Raw genomic sequence first — 14,026 nt, forward strand, 5'->3', positions numbered from 1 at the left:
CTAACCCTAACCCTAACCCTAACCCTAACCAGCACACCAGTACACCGTCACGCCCCCGTCCTGTTGGAGAGGGTGTCGCGGTGCAAGGAATCAGTCGAGAGAAAAACCCTAACCCGTACCGGTACCGAGTTATCGTTTTTATTAGGTTACTAACCTCTGGCACGCTTGTCGCTGCTCTTCAGAACGAAACGCACAATGCTCTTCGATAAACGTGCTGAAATAGAAAAAAAAAACGAAAGATCTCGGCTACGTTTGCTGCCGTTGGCCTCACCTCGTCATGGCGCGTCGGTCCACCAAAGAGGAGATGACTCATCGAGTGCGCGCACTTTCTAGCTCTTCCTTTCTGCCTCGTATTATACAAGTTTATCGGAAAATACGGTGGGTACTAGCCACCGGTAATCTAAAACCGTGCACCTGTCTGCATAAGTGCGTGCCCTGGATGAAGGGAGTGAAACTGCATCGACCGCCCACGGTAATCGCCGATCAGTCAGTAATGTGGCTGCAGAGCTTTTTTTTGATGAAGTGAGGCTGAAGGCTTTCTGAGAGATTGTGCTCTATACGACAAGGAGGGAGAGCCTAACCCTTTTCATCCGAAAATTCCTGACCCAAATCAAGGTGGGCGGAGGGTGGGAAGCGGAAAGTCAACGCCCACGCGGACACAATGAGCATCGACCGAAAACAAGCAGTGAGAGAAACGGGAGTCTCCCAGGCTGGGAAGAAATGAGCCGAGGAGAAAAATGCACCAGATCCGAGGTACCGCAGCACAAGACGTACCAGGTGATACCTTTTTTCTTTCAGTTTTTCCTCGTGAGATGGCAAAACACGCGGCAGAAAAGGCAGGAGAGATCCCGCTGGCTGGCGAAGAGGAGGAACATGAGAAGAGAGGCAGTCAACATCGGCAAGGAGTCGAACTTTTTGCAGCTCATGTGTGCAGGTGCAGGTCGATGGATAGAACGCTAAGAGGCAATAGGGCAGGGTCACTTCACACCAAAAGTGTGAGCGATGGAGTTATATGTGCATGGTCGGATAGGTGTGCACACGTACGGCAGACACGAAGGCAGAAGAGAGGAATTCGGAGTTGTGGAGAGAAGGGGAAGTTGATGGGGCAGCAGCAGCAGTCATAGCAACAGACGAAAGGCTACGCGGAACGGCTTCACGGAGAGAGCACATCAGAGAAGCCGAGAAGTGGAGAAGTGCAACTGGTCTCGAGCGCAGTCGATGTGTCACGCGTTGAAGTGTGTGACGTCACCGAACCGCTACCGTGAGCACCAGAAACCCGTCTGTGACGAAGGCACCAAAGCAGATGCAGAAGGAAGCAAGACAAGATGGCATGAATCGCTCGCTTTACTTTGCCTCAGATGCGCTTGCTCAGTCTGTTTGCCGGCATCAGCTCAACACCGCCACTTGGGCAACTCTCTTCGACGGCACCTATGCGAGACCATGGCGGGGTGCTGTTGCTTTTGTTGGAAGATTTGCGGTATGGGTGCTGATCATTTCAAAACAGTCCAACAATCAAGACGAAGAAAAAAGAGACGAAAGAGAAGAGAGACAAAACACGGTCAGCCACGCTAGCCATTCATCGGCACACCCACACGGCGAACACAAAAGGCGCACCGCGAGAGAGAGAGAACGACGGAGCGTGTGGTGTGAGCAAAACAAAATTTCGCCTGATACAGAAAACAACAATAGAAAGAAGAGATAGCTAAAGGACTTCAAAAGTGGAACATCACACTGACCACACGGTGACAAGGAGAACGAGACGGACAATGACGACAGACCCCATGGGAGCCGAAGCGAAACTATAAGGGGTGTGAGAGAGGGCGAATTTCCTGCTGCCATGCGACCGCTGGCTGATGAGCGAGTCTTCTTTCTTTTTTTCTCGTTGTCACTGCAGCGATTGCACGCACGCACACATGTGGCCACCCTCTCACGGTTGTCTTCCATTGTTCGCTTTTTTTCTTTCTCGGCTCTTTTACTTTTGTCGCGTATCTTTGCCATCCGCCGTCATGGAATGTTGTCTTCTACCGGTATGTTTATCGAGTTTTTTTTTGGTGTGTGTGCGTGTGTGTGTGTCTGTGCTGTGTCGTCGTTGCTCATAAAACGTTCCCCGCGTTACTGCTGAGCTGTTCACATAATGCGTATGTGTGTGTGTGTGTGTGCTGTTTTGGTGCTCGTGGCACCTTCCGAGGCCGCCGGCGCTCACCCCATCCATGTACAGCGGGGGCACGCCCACAGGGGGGGGGGGAGGGCAGCAGTGCAAGCACGTGAGCCGACGCCGAGCCTGCAGTGGCATTCGCGGTGATGTCGACACGTTCAATGAAGCTGTTAGACAAGGAAGCCAGTAAAAATAAAAATAAAAATAAGCGTGCATGTGACGGCAGACACATAAGCAAAGAGAGAGCAGCGGGATGACGGAGTCACGAGAAAGAGAAGAGCAAAACAAAAGACAGCACGTCGCTGTGCGTTGAATGCGAAGGTCTCCGCGCTCGTGACTGCATCACCAGCAGCAGCCTCATCGTTGGTCAACGAAGGGAAAGGAAAAAAGAAGGGACAGAGTCGCCCTCGGCTCAATCGCGCATAGGCATGGCAGTCAGCGATGGAGGAGGAAAAGCGAAGTAGTGCCGCCAATCAACTCAACAAAGCCTGACCGTCGCCAAGACATGACGCTAAAGGGGGCGGCGCACCACGCGATGGAGACGACACTGTTAGGTAGCGGAAAAGTAGGGCGAAAGGGGCAAGGGATTCAGAAACGAAAACAGACAGTACAGAATGAGATGGGCAGAGACGCACACGGGAGGAGGAGAAAGAGAGACGGATTACATGAAACAGACCACGGATGGATGTTGCGAACCGAAAATGGAGCACAACGAGGGAAACAAGGTTACAAGAGAGATCAGAGGCATGACAAGCAGCGCCGTTCTGCTCGCTACCGCCGTTTCCTCTGTCTGTCTCTCTCTATCTGTCACCGTCGTCTTTCTTTTCCATGCTCCTTTCGCTGCTGCGTCGCTGTGCTGTGCACCCCAGATCCAAAGAGAGCGAGAGACAGAGAGAGCAGAAAGAAAGGAAAGAGACCGACGGAAGGAGAGAGTGCAGAGGAGAGGCAACACACATAAGGCAGACACAAGAAAAATATGCAGCAAGAGAGGGAGGGGCACAGCTAAAGGTCACAGAAAAAGAGAGAAGGGGGGAGAGGGCAGTGCATACTTGAAGCATACGCGCGCTCTCGCTCTCTCGCGCAAAGGCACACACACACACATACACATAGATGTCGGGGGAGGGGGGAAAGCAAGGGGAGCGGAAGAAGAGAGCTGAAACGTGAAAACGCCGGAAGACGGTGTGAAGTGGACGAAGAACAGTAACTAGAAGCTGTGCAGCCCAACGCAAAGAAAAAATGCTTTTGTGTTCAGCGTGTGCGTTCTACGGAGAACAGGGCAACGCACAGACGCACGGACAGCCACATATTCGGGTGCAAAGTCGCGATTCAGTTCGCGCAAAGAGAAAATGGGGCGATGTGGTCGACGTGAGCGCACGTCAGCAGTAGCGGGCCGACTGGAGAGAGGTGAGAAGGGCAAGGGAAGCAAGGCGGCAGAGGCGATGTCTCTGCAGAGTCGCTTGGTCACTGATGTGCTATTCTTCTCTTGTTCGCCTCTCCCCCCCCCGTCTACTCGCGCGAGGAGTACGCATCTGCATCGGAGTCGGAGTCGTCGTAGGAGTTGTATATGCTGGTGCCTCGGAAAGAGTTGCGACGGCTCAGCCCGAGCTCCGACTGAGTGGGAATAGCGCCCTGGTTGTCATACTGGGATCCGATGATATTACGGCGGCGCTTCTCCTCTTTGTTGCGGCGGCGGATGCAGCAGCAGCACCAGATGCTAATGATGAGAGCAATCAGGATGATATAGAGCACGACGGCGATGACGAGGCTGCCCCACCATGGGAACGTTTCGTTGCACTTCGGGAGGATCCAGCGGCTCTGCGAGTCTACCTCGACCTTTTTGCCGCAGTACGTGTACGTGTGGCCGGAGCTGCTAACGAAGGGAATGGCGCTGCCGCCCGGGAAGGTGGGCACAAGCCGATTCACGCCATCGGAGTCGGCGTAGACGTAGTACTCGCAGAGAAAATGCGTAAATGACGTGGACACCTCCGTGTTCACCCACTTCCCGGAGGGCTGCATAACGACCAGGCGCTTACCCCAGTAGCTCAAGTTTCCCCAGGAGCGCGGGTAGTTGGTCTCGAAATTGGTGTAGGAGCCCGGCACAGCAGTGGTCCTGTCCACTGGAGTCGAGTCATCGTTTACGCCCCAGTAGTTGACACCGCGCAGGAACAGCGGGCGGGTGGTGCGGAAGAGCCCGCGGTACCACCGCCACTCGCACTGGGTTCCCGCGCACACCGCCTGCTCCGTCATGCCGCCAAGGGGGATGTTGCCGCTAATGCCCTCGCGTTGATAGGCGCTCTGGAGAGCCTCTTGAATAGAGGCGGAGGTCGACATGGCCGTGTGCGACGCCGCGTCCTGCAACTTGCAGAAATCGATTTCTAGGGGATCGAAGGCAAAGGCACCACTGCCGGCGCTGCGCGCGGCATACGTTGTCGAGTAGGCATGCGTCATTGCCGGTGCAAGGCACGCGAGCGCCGCCGCGACCAGCACGAAGACGAGAGCGCAGCGCATCTTGTCAGCAGCGCGAGAGAGACAAGCGGGGAAAACGAGGAGAGAAATAGTGTACGAAATGGACGGGAACGCAGACGGTGGACGAACAAGTGGAGATGCGTGAGCCGGCGATGAATGTCGGGCGTGAGGGCCGAGGGGGAAGAGGGGGAAAAGGACAGTTGGCCAAGAAGCCGAAAACGAATATGAAAGGAACGTTGAAGGTCAAGCACAGCCCCCCCCCCCCTCCGCACCGCTGGTTGAAACGCTGGTGCGCGCCGGAGAAGAACCAACGAAAACAAGAAAAGTAAGGAAGCGAGAGAACAGAGAAGGAGAAAGGCGGAGCAGTGGTTGCGTCAAGGGTCCGCTAGGACTTCACGGGGTACGCACAGGTGCAGCGGGCAAGTGGGGATACGATGGGGCTCATGCGTGGCAGGGGAGGGTGGGAAGAAAGAAGAGGGAGGGAGTGTGGAAGAGGGTAGAGGTGTTTTCTGTGAGTAATAGCACAGGCAATCCGTCTCACGGGAGAGATGAGGGTGGATGCAGAGTCGCGGCCACGTGGCGAGTATGAGAGGTGTGGTGCACGCTCCTCACATGTCGGTCCCAAGGCTGTTTTCCCTAGTGTTGTAGGTGATGTCTGAGCGAGGAGCAGCATCCTGAGGGCGCATGGGGAGAGGAGGAGCACAGCCGTGGGGGTACTTGCACGCTTTCATGCGCCGTTGACGGAGCTGTGCAAAGTGAGCCACACTAGGCGAGTGGCAGACGCCAGCGAAGGGCGTGGTGGTTAGGAGCGCGGGGATTGTGAGCAGTCGCCGTTTTGTGCTCTCTCGTTGCTGCAGCAGCCACTTTTCCTCGTCGCCCATTCGATGCGCTCGAATCTTCTATGGATGGAGGTTGTCGTCTGCACAACCAGGCGCGAGCAGTGATGATGCCCCGCGTGTCAGTGAGGACGCATGCGTGCGGTGCGGCACAATGGGCTTGTCTGTCTCCCGTGTGTGAGCATGGAAAGACAAACAACCACCAGCGACAACAACTCCTCGAACCAGCGAGGAATCCAGTAGAGGCACACAGGCACGGACACGCTGAGCACGCACTCTCACCACTATGCGCCTAGTCTTTCAACGTTCGTGCGGCGACATCGGGGAAGGAGTCGATCCAGGAGATGTCGATGAAGAGCGGGAGGTGGTGAGAAGGCAGTTTGTGGTTAGGAAAAAGTTGCGCCTCGTTCACCTCTTCATCCTCAGGAACGTCCAGCACCTGATGCAGGGCGAGCGTGCTGGGGTCGTAGAAAATGAAGTCCTGTGTGTTGTACGTGATGCCTTTCGCCTTTCGGCTCTCCTTCAAGAGCGCAAGCTGGTCGACCCTGACGGCGGTGTCAGACAGCGCTGGTGCAGGGGCTGGCGATGGCGCCGGTGCAGTAGCAGCCGCAGCAGCAACCGTGTCAGCAGGCGGCGGTGTCGCCATCTCTGGCGCAGCTTTTGGCGTCGTCAGCTGCTGCTGCTGCTTCTTGTGAGCTCGTGCTTCGATCTCGTCGCGCACAAGCCGCACTTTGGAGAAGACGCCATGGTAGCCGCCCGCGTCCGTGCGCCGGAAACGCTGGATCTCCACCTCGGCCTTGTAGGCTTTGTCGGAGCGGTGAGCCTGCTCCGCGTTCTTGGTGTAGTACGTGTCATAGGCGGCGGCGCGGGCGTCGTCTCGGTAGTGCCACGCCGTCCAGCGTGGACCGCCAACCAGGTCATGCGTGGAAAATAATTTGTCGCGCAGGAGCTCCACGCACGGCTCATCGTCCGCTTGATTGTTCAGGTCGCCACAGACGATGTGCGACTGATGCGAGCGATCTGCGTCGTTTCGGCCGAGGGCATCAAGTATCGTGAGCACTTGTCGTGCCTCGTGCAGCCGGACGTCGGCCGCCTCTGCCGTTGCCCCCGCGGTGAGTTGCACGCAAGCGACGTAGAGGGTCATGTTTGTGACCTTGTCCCGCATGCCGACGAAGTGCGCAAAGTGGAAGCGCTGGCCGATGTCGCGGCCGGGCATCATGAGCGGGAAGAAGCGGCCCTTGTGAAACAGGAGCACGTTGCCGATGTCCTCCTCCTCGGCGATCTTGCCCTGGTTGGCCGCAGCGGCGGCATTGTCACCCTTGCGGAGTGCCCGCACCTGGGCACCACGACTGGACTGGTAGAGCGTGCCGTAGCCGAGGTAACGCACGTATCGCCACAACTCGGTGTTGAAAAAGGTCCGCTTCACCTCGTTCAAGCAGGCAATATCGGGGTCGTAGCACCGCAGCAGCTCCACAATGTGCTTGCGACGGTGCTCCGGCGTGAGGAAGGGTGGGAGCTCCTTGTCGATGGAGGGGTCGTAGTCGCAGAAGGCGTTGGGGTCGTCGCATTCCGGGTTGCGCGTAAACTCGGGCACGCGCACCCGCACCGCCTCGACGGGGGTGGTGTGGCTGGGCCCCCAGGCGTCTGTCATCATGTTGAAGCTCATCAGGCGGAACCAGTCACGCCGTGAGAGGCTCGTCGACAGCTGAGAGACGGGCGCCTTCACCCACTTGCGCTTCAGCGGAGGCTCGCGCTCCGCCTCCATCTTCTCCGCTTGCATCTCACGCGCCAGCAGGCTCGACATCTTCGCCTCCAGCGCGCTCTGCGTGATCTGCGCGTCCATGATGGAGGGGCGGATCGTTGTGCGCGTGCCGGTGTCCCGCATCAGACCCAGGACCGGGCCACCGCTCACCAGTGGCGGATCATTCAGCAGCGCTGAGCAGCGTCTCAACATCTACAGAAGGGGAGGGAGGTGAAGGAAATCACTGCATGAGGCAAGCGACGCTCGAAGATGGCGAAGCACGGTCCGCTCTGGGCGTCTGTGCGTAGGTGGGTCGGTGTGAGCGAGGCGTTTGCAGAGGGAATACTTCACAGTCCAGAGCAGACGAATAAGCGGAGGGAGGAAGGGGGGGGGGGCACTGATGCAGCGGCACATGTCGCCCACAGAAGTACGCGAGAAGACGGGGGAGAGAGGAAGAGCAGGATAGACGGTCGTGAAGGATGAGAGGAAAAGGGCACAAGACGGCAAGACACGTTCGTGTGTGACTTTCAGAGGCACACAGAGGTATGTGCAAGCACACGTAGTACAGTGTGCAATCAGCAGCCCGCGCGCCTTTCTCTCTCTCTCAGCAGAACATCTCTACCCTTGCGCCATCTGTTGATGCCGTTGAGGAGGCCTCCAGCTGCTGCGCCCCTGGCAGCTGCACCGGCGGCACGTGAATACCCCGCCCACCCTGGCCTCTACTTGTCCTTCTACGCGGGGGCGAGGTGACGTTGTGCGCATGTGGCGGTCGTCTTTTCCCTTTCCCGTCTTCCGTGAGCGGAGGAGGGGTCGAGTGCGCGAAGATGTCCAAAGGACAGTAGAGGAGAGGGCGCAGACGGCAAGGGCCTCACGACAGGCACACAGACGACCACAGATGCGCCGTGTTGGTTGAGCGAGGCGTGAGAGAGGGAGCGAGAAGCCGAAGAGACAAGACATAAAAACATCAAGAACGGGACAGAGCTAAAACGTATGCCATCACAGACACACACGCACAGGCACATATACATGGAGAGAGAGGGAGGCAACGACTTGTTCGCGACCGCCCCTCCACAAGCGTATTGTCGTGGGCAACAGCGGGGAGGTCTGTTTCTAAGCCGCTGGAGCTGGACGTGCGTCGGAGAGCTGGATGGTACAGAGGCCAGCGGCACTGTTGTTGCCAGTGCTGGATACAGACGTTGCTCATGGACAGATGCAGAGAGGTAGAGAGTGAGGGGTCGCACGGGGCACGCAGAAAGAATGTCCGCATGGATGATGAAGCAGCACCCACACATCCAGTACACAAAAGCACCGCCCGAATCGATGAGGCCAAGAAAGAAGAGGAGCAACGGCCATCGACTGCAGCTGCGTGGGGCTGCGGCTGAGGCAGTGGGGGGAGGGAGGGGAGTTGCATCTACGTCTAACATGATAGGAGAGAGAGAAAAAAACCGAACGGTACGCCACACGCACACACACGGACAGACAGGCAGAGGGCACAAGAGAGCGAAAGCGGAAAGAGGGGAGCGAAAGCGATGAAAGAGAGCGTCCCAGTCTAAAACAGCGGCGACCGAAAACACGAGAGCGGTCACCACGAACAGAGAGGGCTTGAGCCCACCAAAGCCGGCAAAGGACCGGAAGCATCATACAGCGCCTCGAACGAAGCACCTGCACGGCAGCACCGGTGTTGATGGCCAAACGCACACGCACTCACATACACGCACAGACACACATGGAAAAAAAAACAGTGAGAGACACATGCGCAAAACGCGTAGCGAACACCGACAACAAGAAAAAGAAAGAGCGATACCTAAAAGGACGATGAAGACGGCTGCGTTGGCGGCAGGTGCTGCTGAAAGGCGGTGATGCTGGCGACCTGCTGCGCGATCTTATCGAGCTCGTCCAGCTGCGTTAGGAAGGACTCCATCGCGCGCCGCTTCTCGCTCACCAGCAGGCGTGCGCGCTCGACAAAGGTGCGCGTGTTGGCGTTCATCTGCTCTGCGTCGTACTTCACCTGGTACTCCTCCTTGATACAGTTCATGTCCGTCTCGAGGTAGGCGTTGTATTGGTCAATGACACGACTGCGCTGGGCCGCCACGAGCTCGGCGCCGCCCTCGAAGCGCTTGAAGCTTGGGCGCCCACTCGGCCGCGCCACCACTTCGTCTTCGCCGCTTCGGTCTGAGTCGCGGGGCCGCTTAGCGCACACCATGTCCGGAGTCCGATCGCGCGACAGTGGCTTCGGGGTGACGAGAGTCGACTTGCCCTGCGACGACGGCGAGAGTGTGTTGACGGAGCGGCTGCTGAGCAACGTGCTTTTACATGCTGGGGCAGCCGTCGAAGTGCCGGAGAAAAGCGGGGCGGCCGCAGAAAGCCGAGTTGTCGTCCTCCGCGACGGTGGCCTGCTCTCGGTCGTGTCAAAGAAGGCCTCTTCCTGGTCGTTGGGCACGCACACGGTGCGCCGCTCCGTGGCGTTGCGCTTCAGCTCCTTGACGCGATCGGCGTAGCGCAACGTGTTCAGCGTGTGCTCGGCATTGTTGTTGGACGGAGAGACGGCGCCGATCATCACCGTGCGGCAGTTGCCGATAAACGAGTCGCGGAGCACCTCAGTCAGCTTCGAGCCGCGGAACGGGACGTGCTTCCTGTTCTGATCTAAAAAACGAATGCACTCCTTCAGAGCGAGTAGGCTCTTGTTAATCTCCGCCCCTTCGAGGCGTGTCTGTCGCGCGCAATCCACCGTGTCGGCGCCGCGCTCGCTTCCAGCGAGGTCGATGAATGTGAACTTGCCGCTCTGCTTCGACGTCCGTTTCGCCTTGAGCTTGATCTCGAGAATGGCGTGGGAGCGGGAGCTCGTGTCGTTGGCGCCGGTGGAGCCGCAGCTGCGAACGCCGCTGCCCTGGTCGATGATCGTCATGAGGTCCTCCACGCTGGTAGAGCAGTGTTCGGTGAGGCCGCGGATGTTCACCCTCCCCTTGTCGTCCTCGAGGGCTCGCAGTGGTCGCCGGCCGTTCAGCAAGTCAAAGAGCTTCCCGCTGTAGATCTCGTAAAAGGAAACAACGATGCGCGTGTCGCTCGTGAGGCGGTCAAACATGTCTTTGGCGGCGAGTGCGTACAGGCCCGGCTCGGGGCCCTTGCCGAGCATCGTGTGTGTCTTGCCGCTCCCTGTCTGCCCATAGGCGAAGCATGTCGCGCAGCCGCCGTCGAAGACGGTGTCGATCAGCGCGCGGGCAGCGCGGTTGTACACGTCGACGTTGTCGCACGCCTCGTCGAAAACCTCGTCGAAGAAGAAGCGGTGCACGTGGGTGTACTTGCGGAGGTCGACCTTCACCTTTGGCTCCTTCAGCACAATCTCGCCGTTGTTGTCGGCGTCCATGATGTCCGTGAAGCCGTTCGTCTGCTCCCCGGCGCTGAGCGGACGCTTGCGAATGGCGACGATGATGCGGCTCTTGCGCTTCACCTCCTCGGCGGTGTCGGTCGACCCGCAAAGGACGGTGGTTCCTCGTGCTGTGTACTGCCGTCGGCGCTCCGTCGAGCACCCCTCCTTCCCCTCCGGCGTACTGTCATCGCCGTCGCCGTCGCCGTCGTTGTCGAGCACGTCACTGCCGGAGCGCGAGGCGGGGAGCGGGTTGGCCTTGATGTACTCGATGGCGTCGCGCAGCCGCAAAATGTCCATTGCCTCTACGACGCCGTAGCGGTTGAAGTCCTCCGGCTGCAGGGCGAGGAGGTCCTTGATGGTCATGCTCGATGCAAAGGAACTCTGAAAGCGCTCCAGCTGGTACCGCCGCAGCACGTCGCTGATGTACGGCTGCGACGACGGCGGCTCGGCCGACATCATCTGCGACGCTCTGGCCGCCACGCACACAAATCTACGGCCGCTTCACGAGGAAAGGGGAGTGGGGCGTCAACGAAGAAAGAGTCTAAGATGGGCAGAGAGAGACGCGAGGAAGCAGCCGAAGCGACGTGGGTGCCGCGGGTCCTTTTCCGCCACCGATGTAGAGAGAAGACGAGCGGGGAGTCGAGGAGGCGGTGACTGACAGTCGGCGCACTTGCTCGCTTCGCGCTCAGGCAGCTCGCAGTGACGGAGGAGGACACGGAGAAGGAAAGGGACGGAGACGATGATGCGCGTGCGTGCGCATGGAAAGGCGCCTCGTGGTGCAGATGAGGGATCTGAAATAAGAAGTGCGGCGGTGCGTCGTGCGAACGCCTCTGTATGATGATGGAAGCGAGGAGGGAGAGAGAGGGACACAGACAACGGAAGGAGGACGTGTGTACCTGTGTGCATGCATGCGTGTGTGTCTGTGTATTTGTATGTGTGTGTGTACTCGTACTCGCCGTCACTCGCCTTGCTCTCAGATGGTAAGGAGGCGAAGGGGTGCTGTCGAGGACGAGGGTGTGGTCCGAGGGCGTCAGACGGCCCGTTTGATGGGCGGGTGTGTAAAATGCAGAGCGAGATGAGGCGGAGGGAGAGCAGGGGAAGCAATACGGAGAGAGGAGAACGGTAATGGTGGTGGTGGTCGGCGTCGTCGTCGTGGTGCCATGGGTGAGAGCGGCAGCAGTGCCACATGCGCCTTTCACGCATCGGGCAGAGGGCGATCGCAGTAGTTGGCCATCACTACTTGCCCGCGCCTAAGAAGCCTGAGAAGGAGGACAGGCGTGTGAGTCTCCCACATTGGCACCTGTTCTGAGTTGCATACGCATGCGTACAGGGGTGTACGTGTTTACGCACAGAGCCGCACCAGGGCTGCATAAAAGATAGCCCACAAGCCTGTGCACAACGGCGGTGTAGGGAAGCGAGAGGAGGTGGATGTTAAGCCACTCAAGGGCCGTGCACCACCGACAGTGCCGGCCGCCACGACTTGCCGACGCCGTTGATGTCACGAAGCTCCGCCTCCTTTTTGCCAAAGTAGCCGTCGCGGCCCCACTGCTGAATGGCGTCGTCGGCAAAGGGCCCGTGCTGGACAGTTGGTTTGTCCTTCCAGCGCATCATCCACACGTGCGGGAGAGTGGTGCTGGTGCGGCGGGCCTCCTCGAGAGCCCTGAGAAGGATCGCCTCGCGCGTCATGCGCATCATCACAAACTCGTGCTGCGTCATGGCCTCCTGATGGAGTTGGGCGAGCGCCTCGAATGCCGCGGCTTTCTCTTTCGAGTACCGTCGGAGGGCGTCAGCGAACAACTCCCCCTCCTTCAACTGCGCCAGCACTGGTTCCAATATCGAGAGAAGTGGCCTCGCCGTCGGCTCCTCCTTCTCCTCTATGGCCGAAAGGGACGAAGACGAGGACAGCGGCCGGTCAAAGACCGCGGAGCTCGATAAAGAAGCCGCGGAAGGAGCCGAGGCTGAGACGGTGCTGTCGGCCGACGGAGAACGCGCTCGCTTCATGCTGTGTGAGACGCCACGGACCCACGCGCGCGTGATGTGTCGGGGGAGGGAGGGAGGGGAGGGGAAGGGGGCCGCGTGGATGTGAGCAGCACGCCTAAAACGTGGTGCAGATGAACGCAGGGGGAAAACCAAACGGGACGATGGACGTCCGCGGTAGAAGACACACCAAGGGTGTTGTGGCGTACCACGTCGGTGCGTGACAGACCCGTGAGAAGGAGAAAACTGAGAGCAGCGGTGCACGGTGGAGAGAGTGAGGGGAGGGGGGGCGGGGGGCGGGTGCGTCCGCCCCTCTCCTCGCTTTGTTTTTGTGCGCCGCCACCGCGGGTTTGTCGACGCCGCGGCAGCAGCGGCATGCGTGCGCAGAGGGTAAAGGCACAGGAGGGAGAGGTGGATTACATGGAGAGGGTGCGGGGAAGAGAAACAAGCGGCTGCGCAGGCGAGCGGACAAGCAATTTGAATACGCGCGTGCACACGTTGCCGCACGGGCTTCTGCTCACTGCTTGCGGTGCGCGTCTGTGCGAGAGATAGAGAGAGGTGGGACGGATGTGGCTAAAGCATACACAGGCATATGCCAAACTGGCCACGCCAGGACTCGTTCACGGCTCCGGCGGCAGCGGCGCTGCCACACACGCGCACAAGCACGCGGTCAAGCTTGGCTGCCAGCGCTGGACTTCGAGAGGGTTGTGCCTTTCACGTGCCCTCCCCCGCTTCAGTCGACCGTGCAAGAGGAACTCAACACCGCTCTACTCGGCGTGTCACAGGCCGGGTGGAGGGACGTGATCCTCATCATCTTCGGCGGAATGGGGAAGGGAGTGGGGCCAGCGGGAGGCACAGCGAAAATGTTGTTGGCGTCGTCCTCTTGATGCGGCCGGCCTCCATGCAAGACCAAGGCTCAGAGAGAGATCGTTTGCGGGGGTGTGCGAGCGATAGGGGTCCCATGCAGCGCTGACTCCCCTCATGTCTGCGCGGCGGCGGCACACACTCGCGCTGGCAGTCAGAGCCCGACGTCGGGGAGGACAAACATAGAGCACGACCCGAGGCAGAAGAAGGGGGGGAGGGGCTGAAAAGGAAGAGGGACGAGACACAGCCGGGTAGAGACAGCACGCACACATAGGATAGCGCGTAGAGGCCACGACACGCAGACGCAGACGGAAGAGGAGAGTAGGAGGGCAAGAAACGAAAGGGAAAGCAGGGAAGAGCACGCGTGCGCGCACACACAGAGAGAGAGAGAGATGAAGGGAGAGAGGGAGAGCAGATAACCGATAGAAGATATAATGAAAGAGGGAGCCCACAACGGAGGTGTGCGCCAAGTCGAACAACGAACACAGCAGGGAAAACGTCGCCCATCCATCGATGCCGCCCTTTCCTTCGCTTTGCCTGCTCACCGCGTCATCGGCACGTTGCGCCGCTGGCCGACACGCGGTGAGGCCCCCCCCCTCCCCCCCCCCCCCCCCCCCCCC

General features: G+C 59.1%; 4 protein-coding genes across 4 annotated transcripts; all 4 read right to left on the reverse strand.

Moving 5' to 3' along the window:
* Positions 1 to 3,661: 3,661 nt before the first annotated feature.
* LDBPK_010010 (hypothetical protein, unknown function) lies at positions 3,662 to 4,663 on the reverse strand (the record flags this gene model as incomplete). The annotated part of the gene is made up of 1 exon (XM_003857767.1): positions 3,662 to 4,663. The coding sequence occupies one exon, from the start codon at positions 4,661 to 4,663 to the stop codon at positions 3,662 to 3,664; it is 1,002 nt and encodes a 333-aa protein (XP_003857815.1).
* A 1,086-nt stretch (positions 4,664 to 5,749) lies between these two features.
* Positions 5,750 to 7,411, reverse strand: LDBPK_010020 (hypothetical protein, conserved; the record flags this gene model as incomplete). Its single annotated transcript, XM_003857768.1, has 1 exon — positions 5,750 to 7,411. The coding sequence occupies one exon, from the start codon at positions 7,409 to 7,411 to the stop codon at positions 5,750 to 5,752; it is 1,662 nt and encodes a 553-aa protein (XP_003857816.1).
* A 1,591-nt stretch (positions 7,412 to 9,002) lies between these two features.
* Positions 9,003 to 11,024, reverse strand: LDBPK_010030 (MCAK-like kinesin, putative; the record flags this gene model as incomplete). Its single annotated transcript, XM_003857769.1, has 1 exon — positions 9,003 to 11,024. One exon carries the CDS (start codon positions 11,022 to 11,024, stop codon positions 9,003 to 9,005), a length of 2,022 nt encoding a protein of 673 aa, XP_003857817.1.
* Positions 11,025 to 12,005: 981 nt separating this feature from the next.
* Positions 12,006 to 12,566, reverse strand: LDBPK_010040 (hypothetical protein, unknown function; the record flags this gene model as incomplete). The annotated part of the gene is made up of 1 exon (XM_003857770.1): positions 12,006 to 12,566. One exon carries the CDS (start codon positions 12,564 to 12,566, stop codon positions 12,006 to 12,008), a length of 561 nt encoding a protein of 186 aa, XP_003857818.1.
* Between the last annotated feature and the right edge of the window lie 1,460 nt (positions 12,567 to 14,026).

This window comes from Leishmania donovani, chromosome 1 (genome assembly GCF_000227135.1).
Source record: "Leishmania donovani BPK282A1 complete genome, chromosome 1".
NCBI lineage: Eukaryota > Euglenozoa > Kinetoplastea > Trypanosomatida > Trypanosomatidae > Leishmania > Leishmania donovani.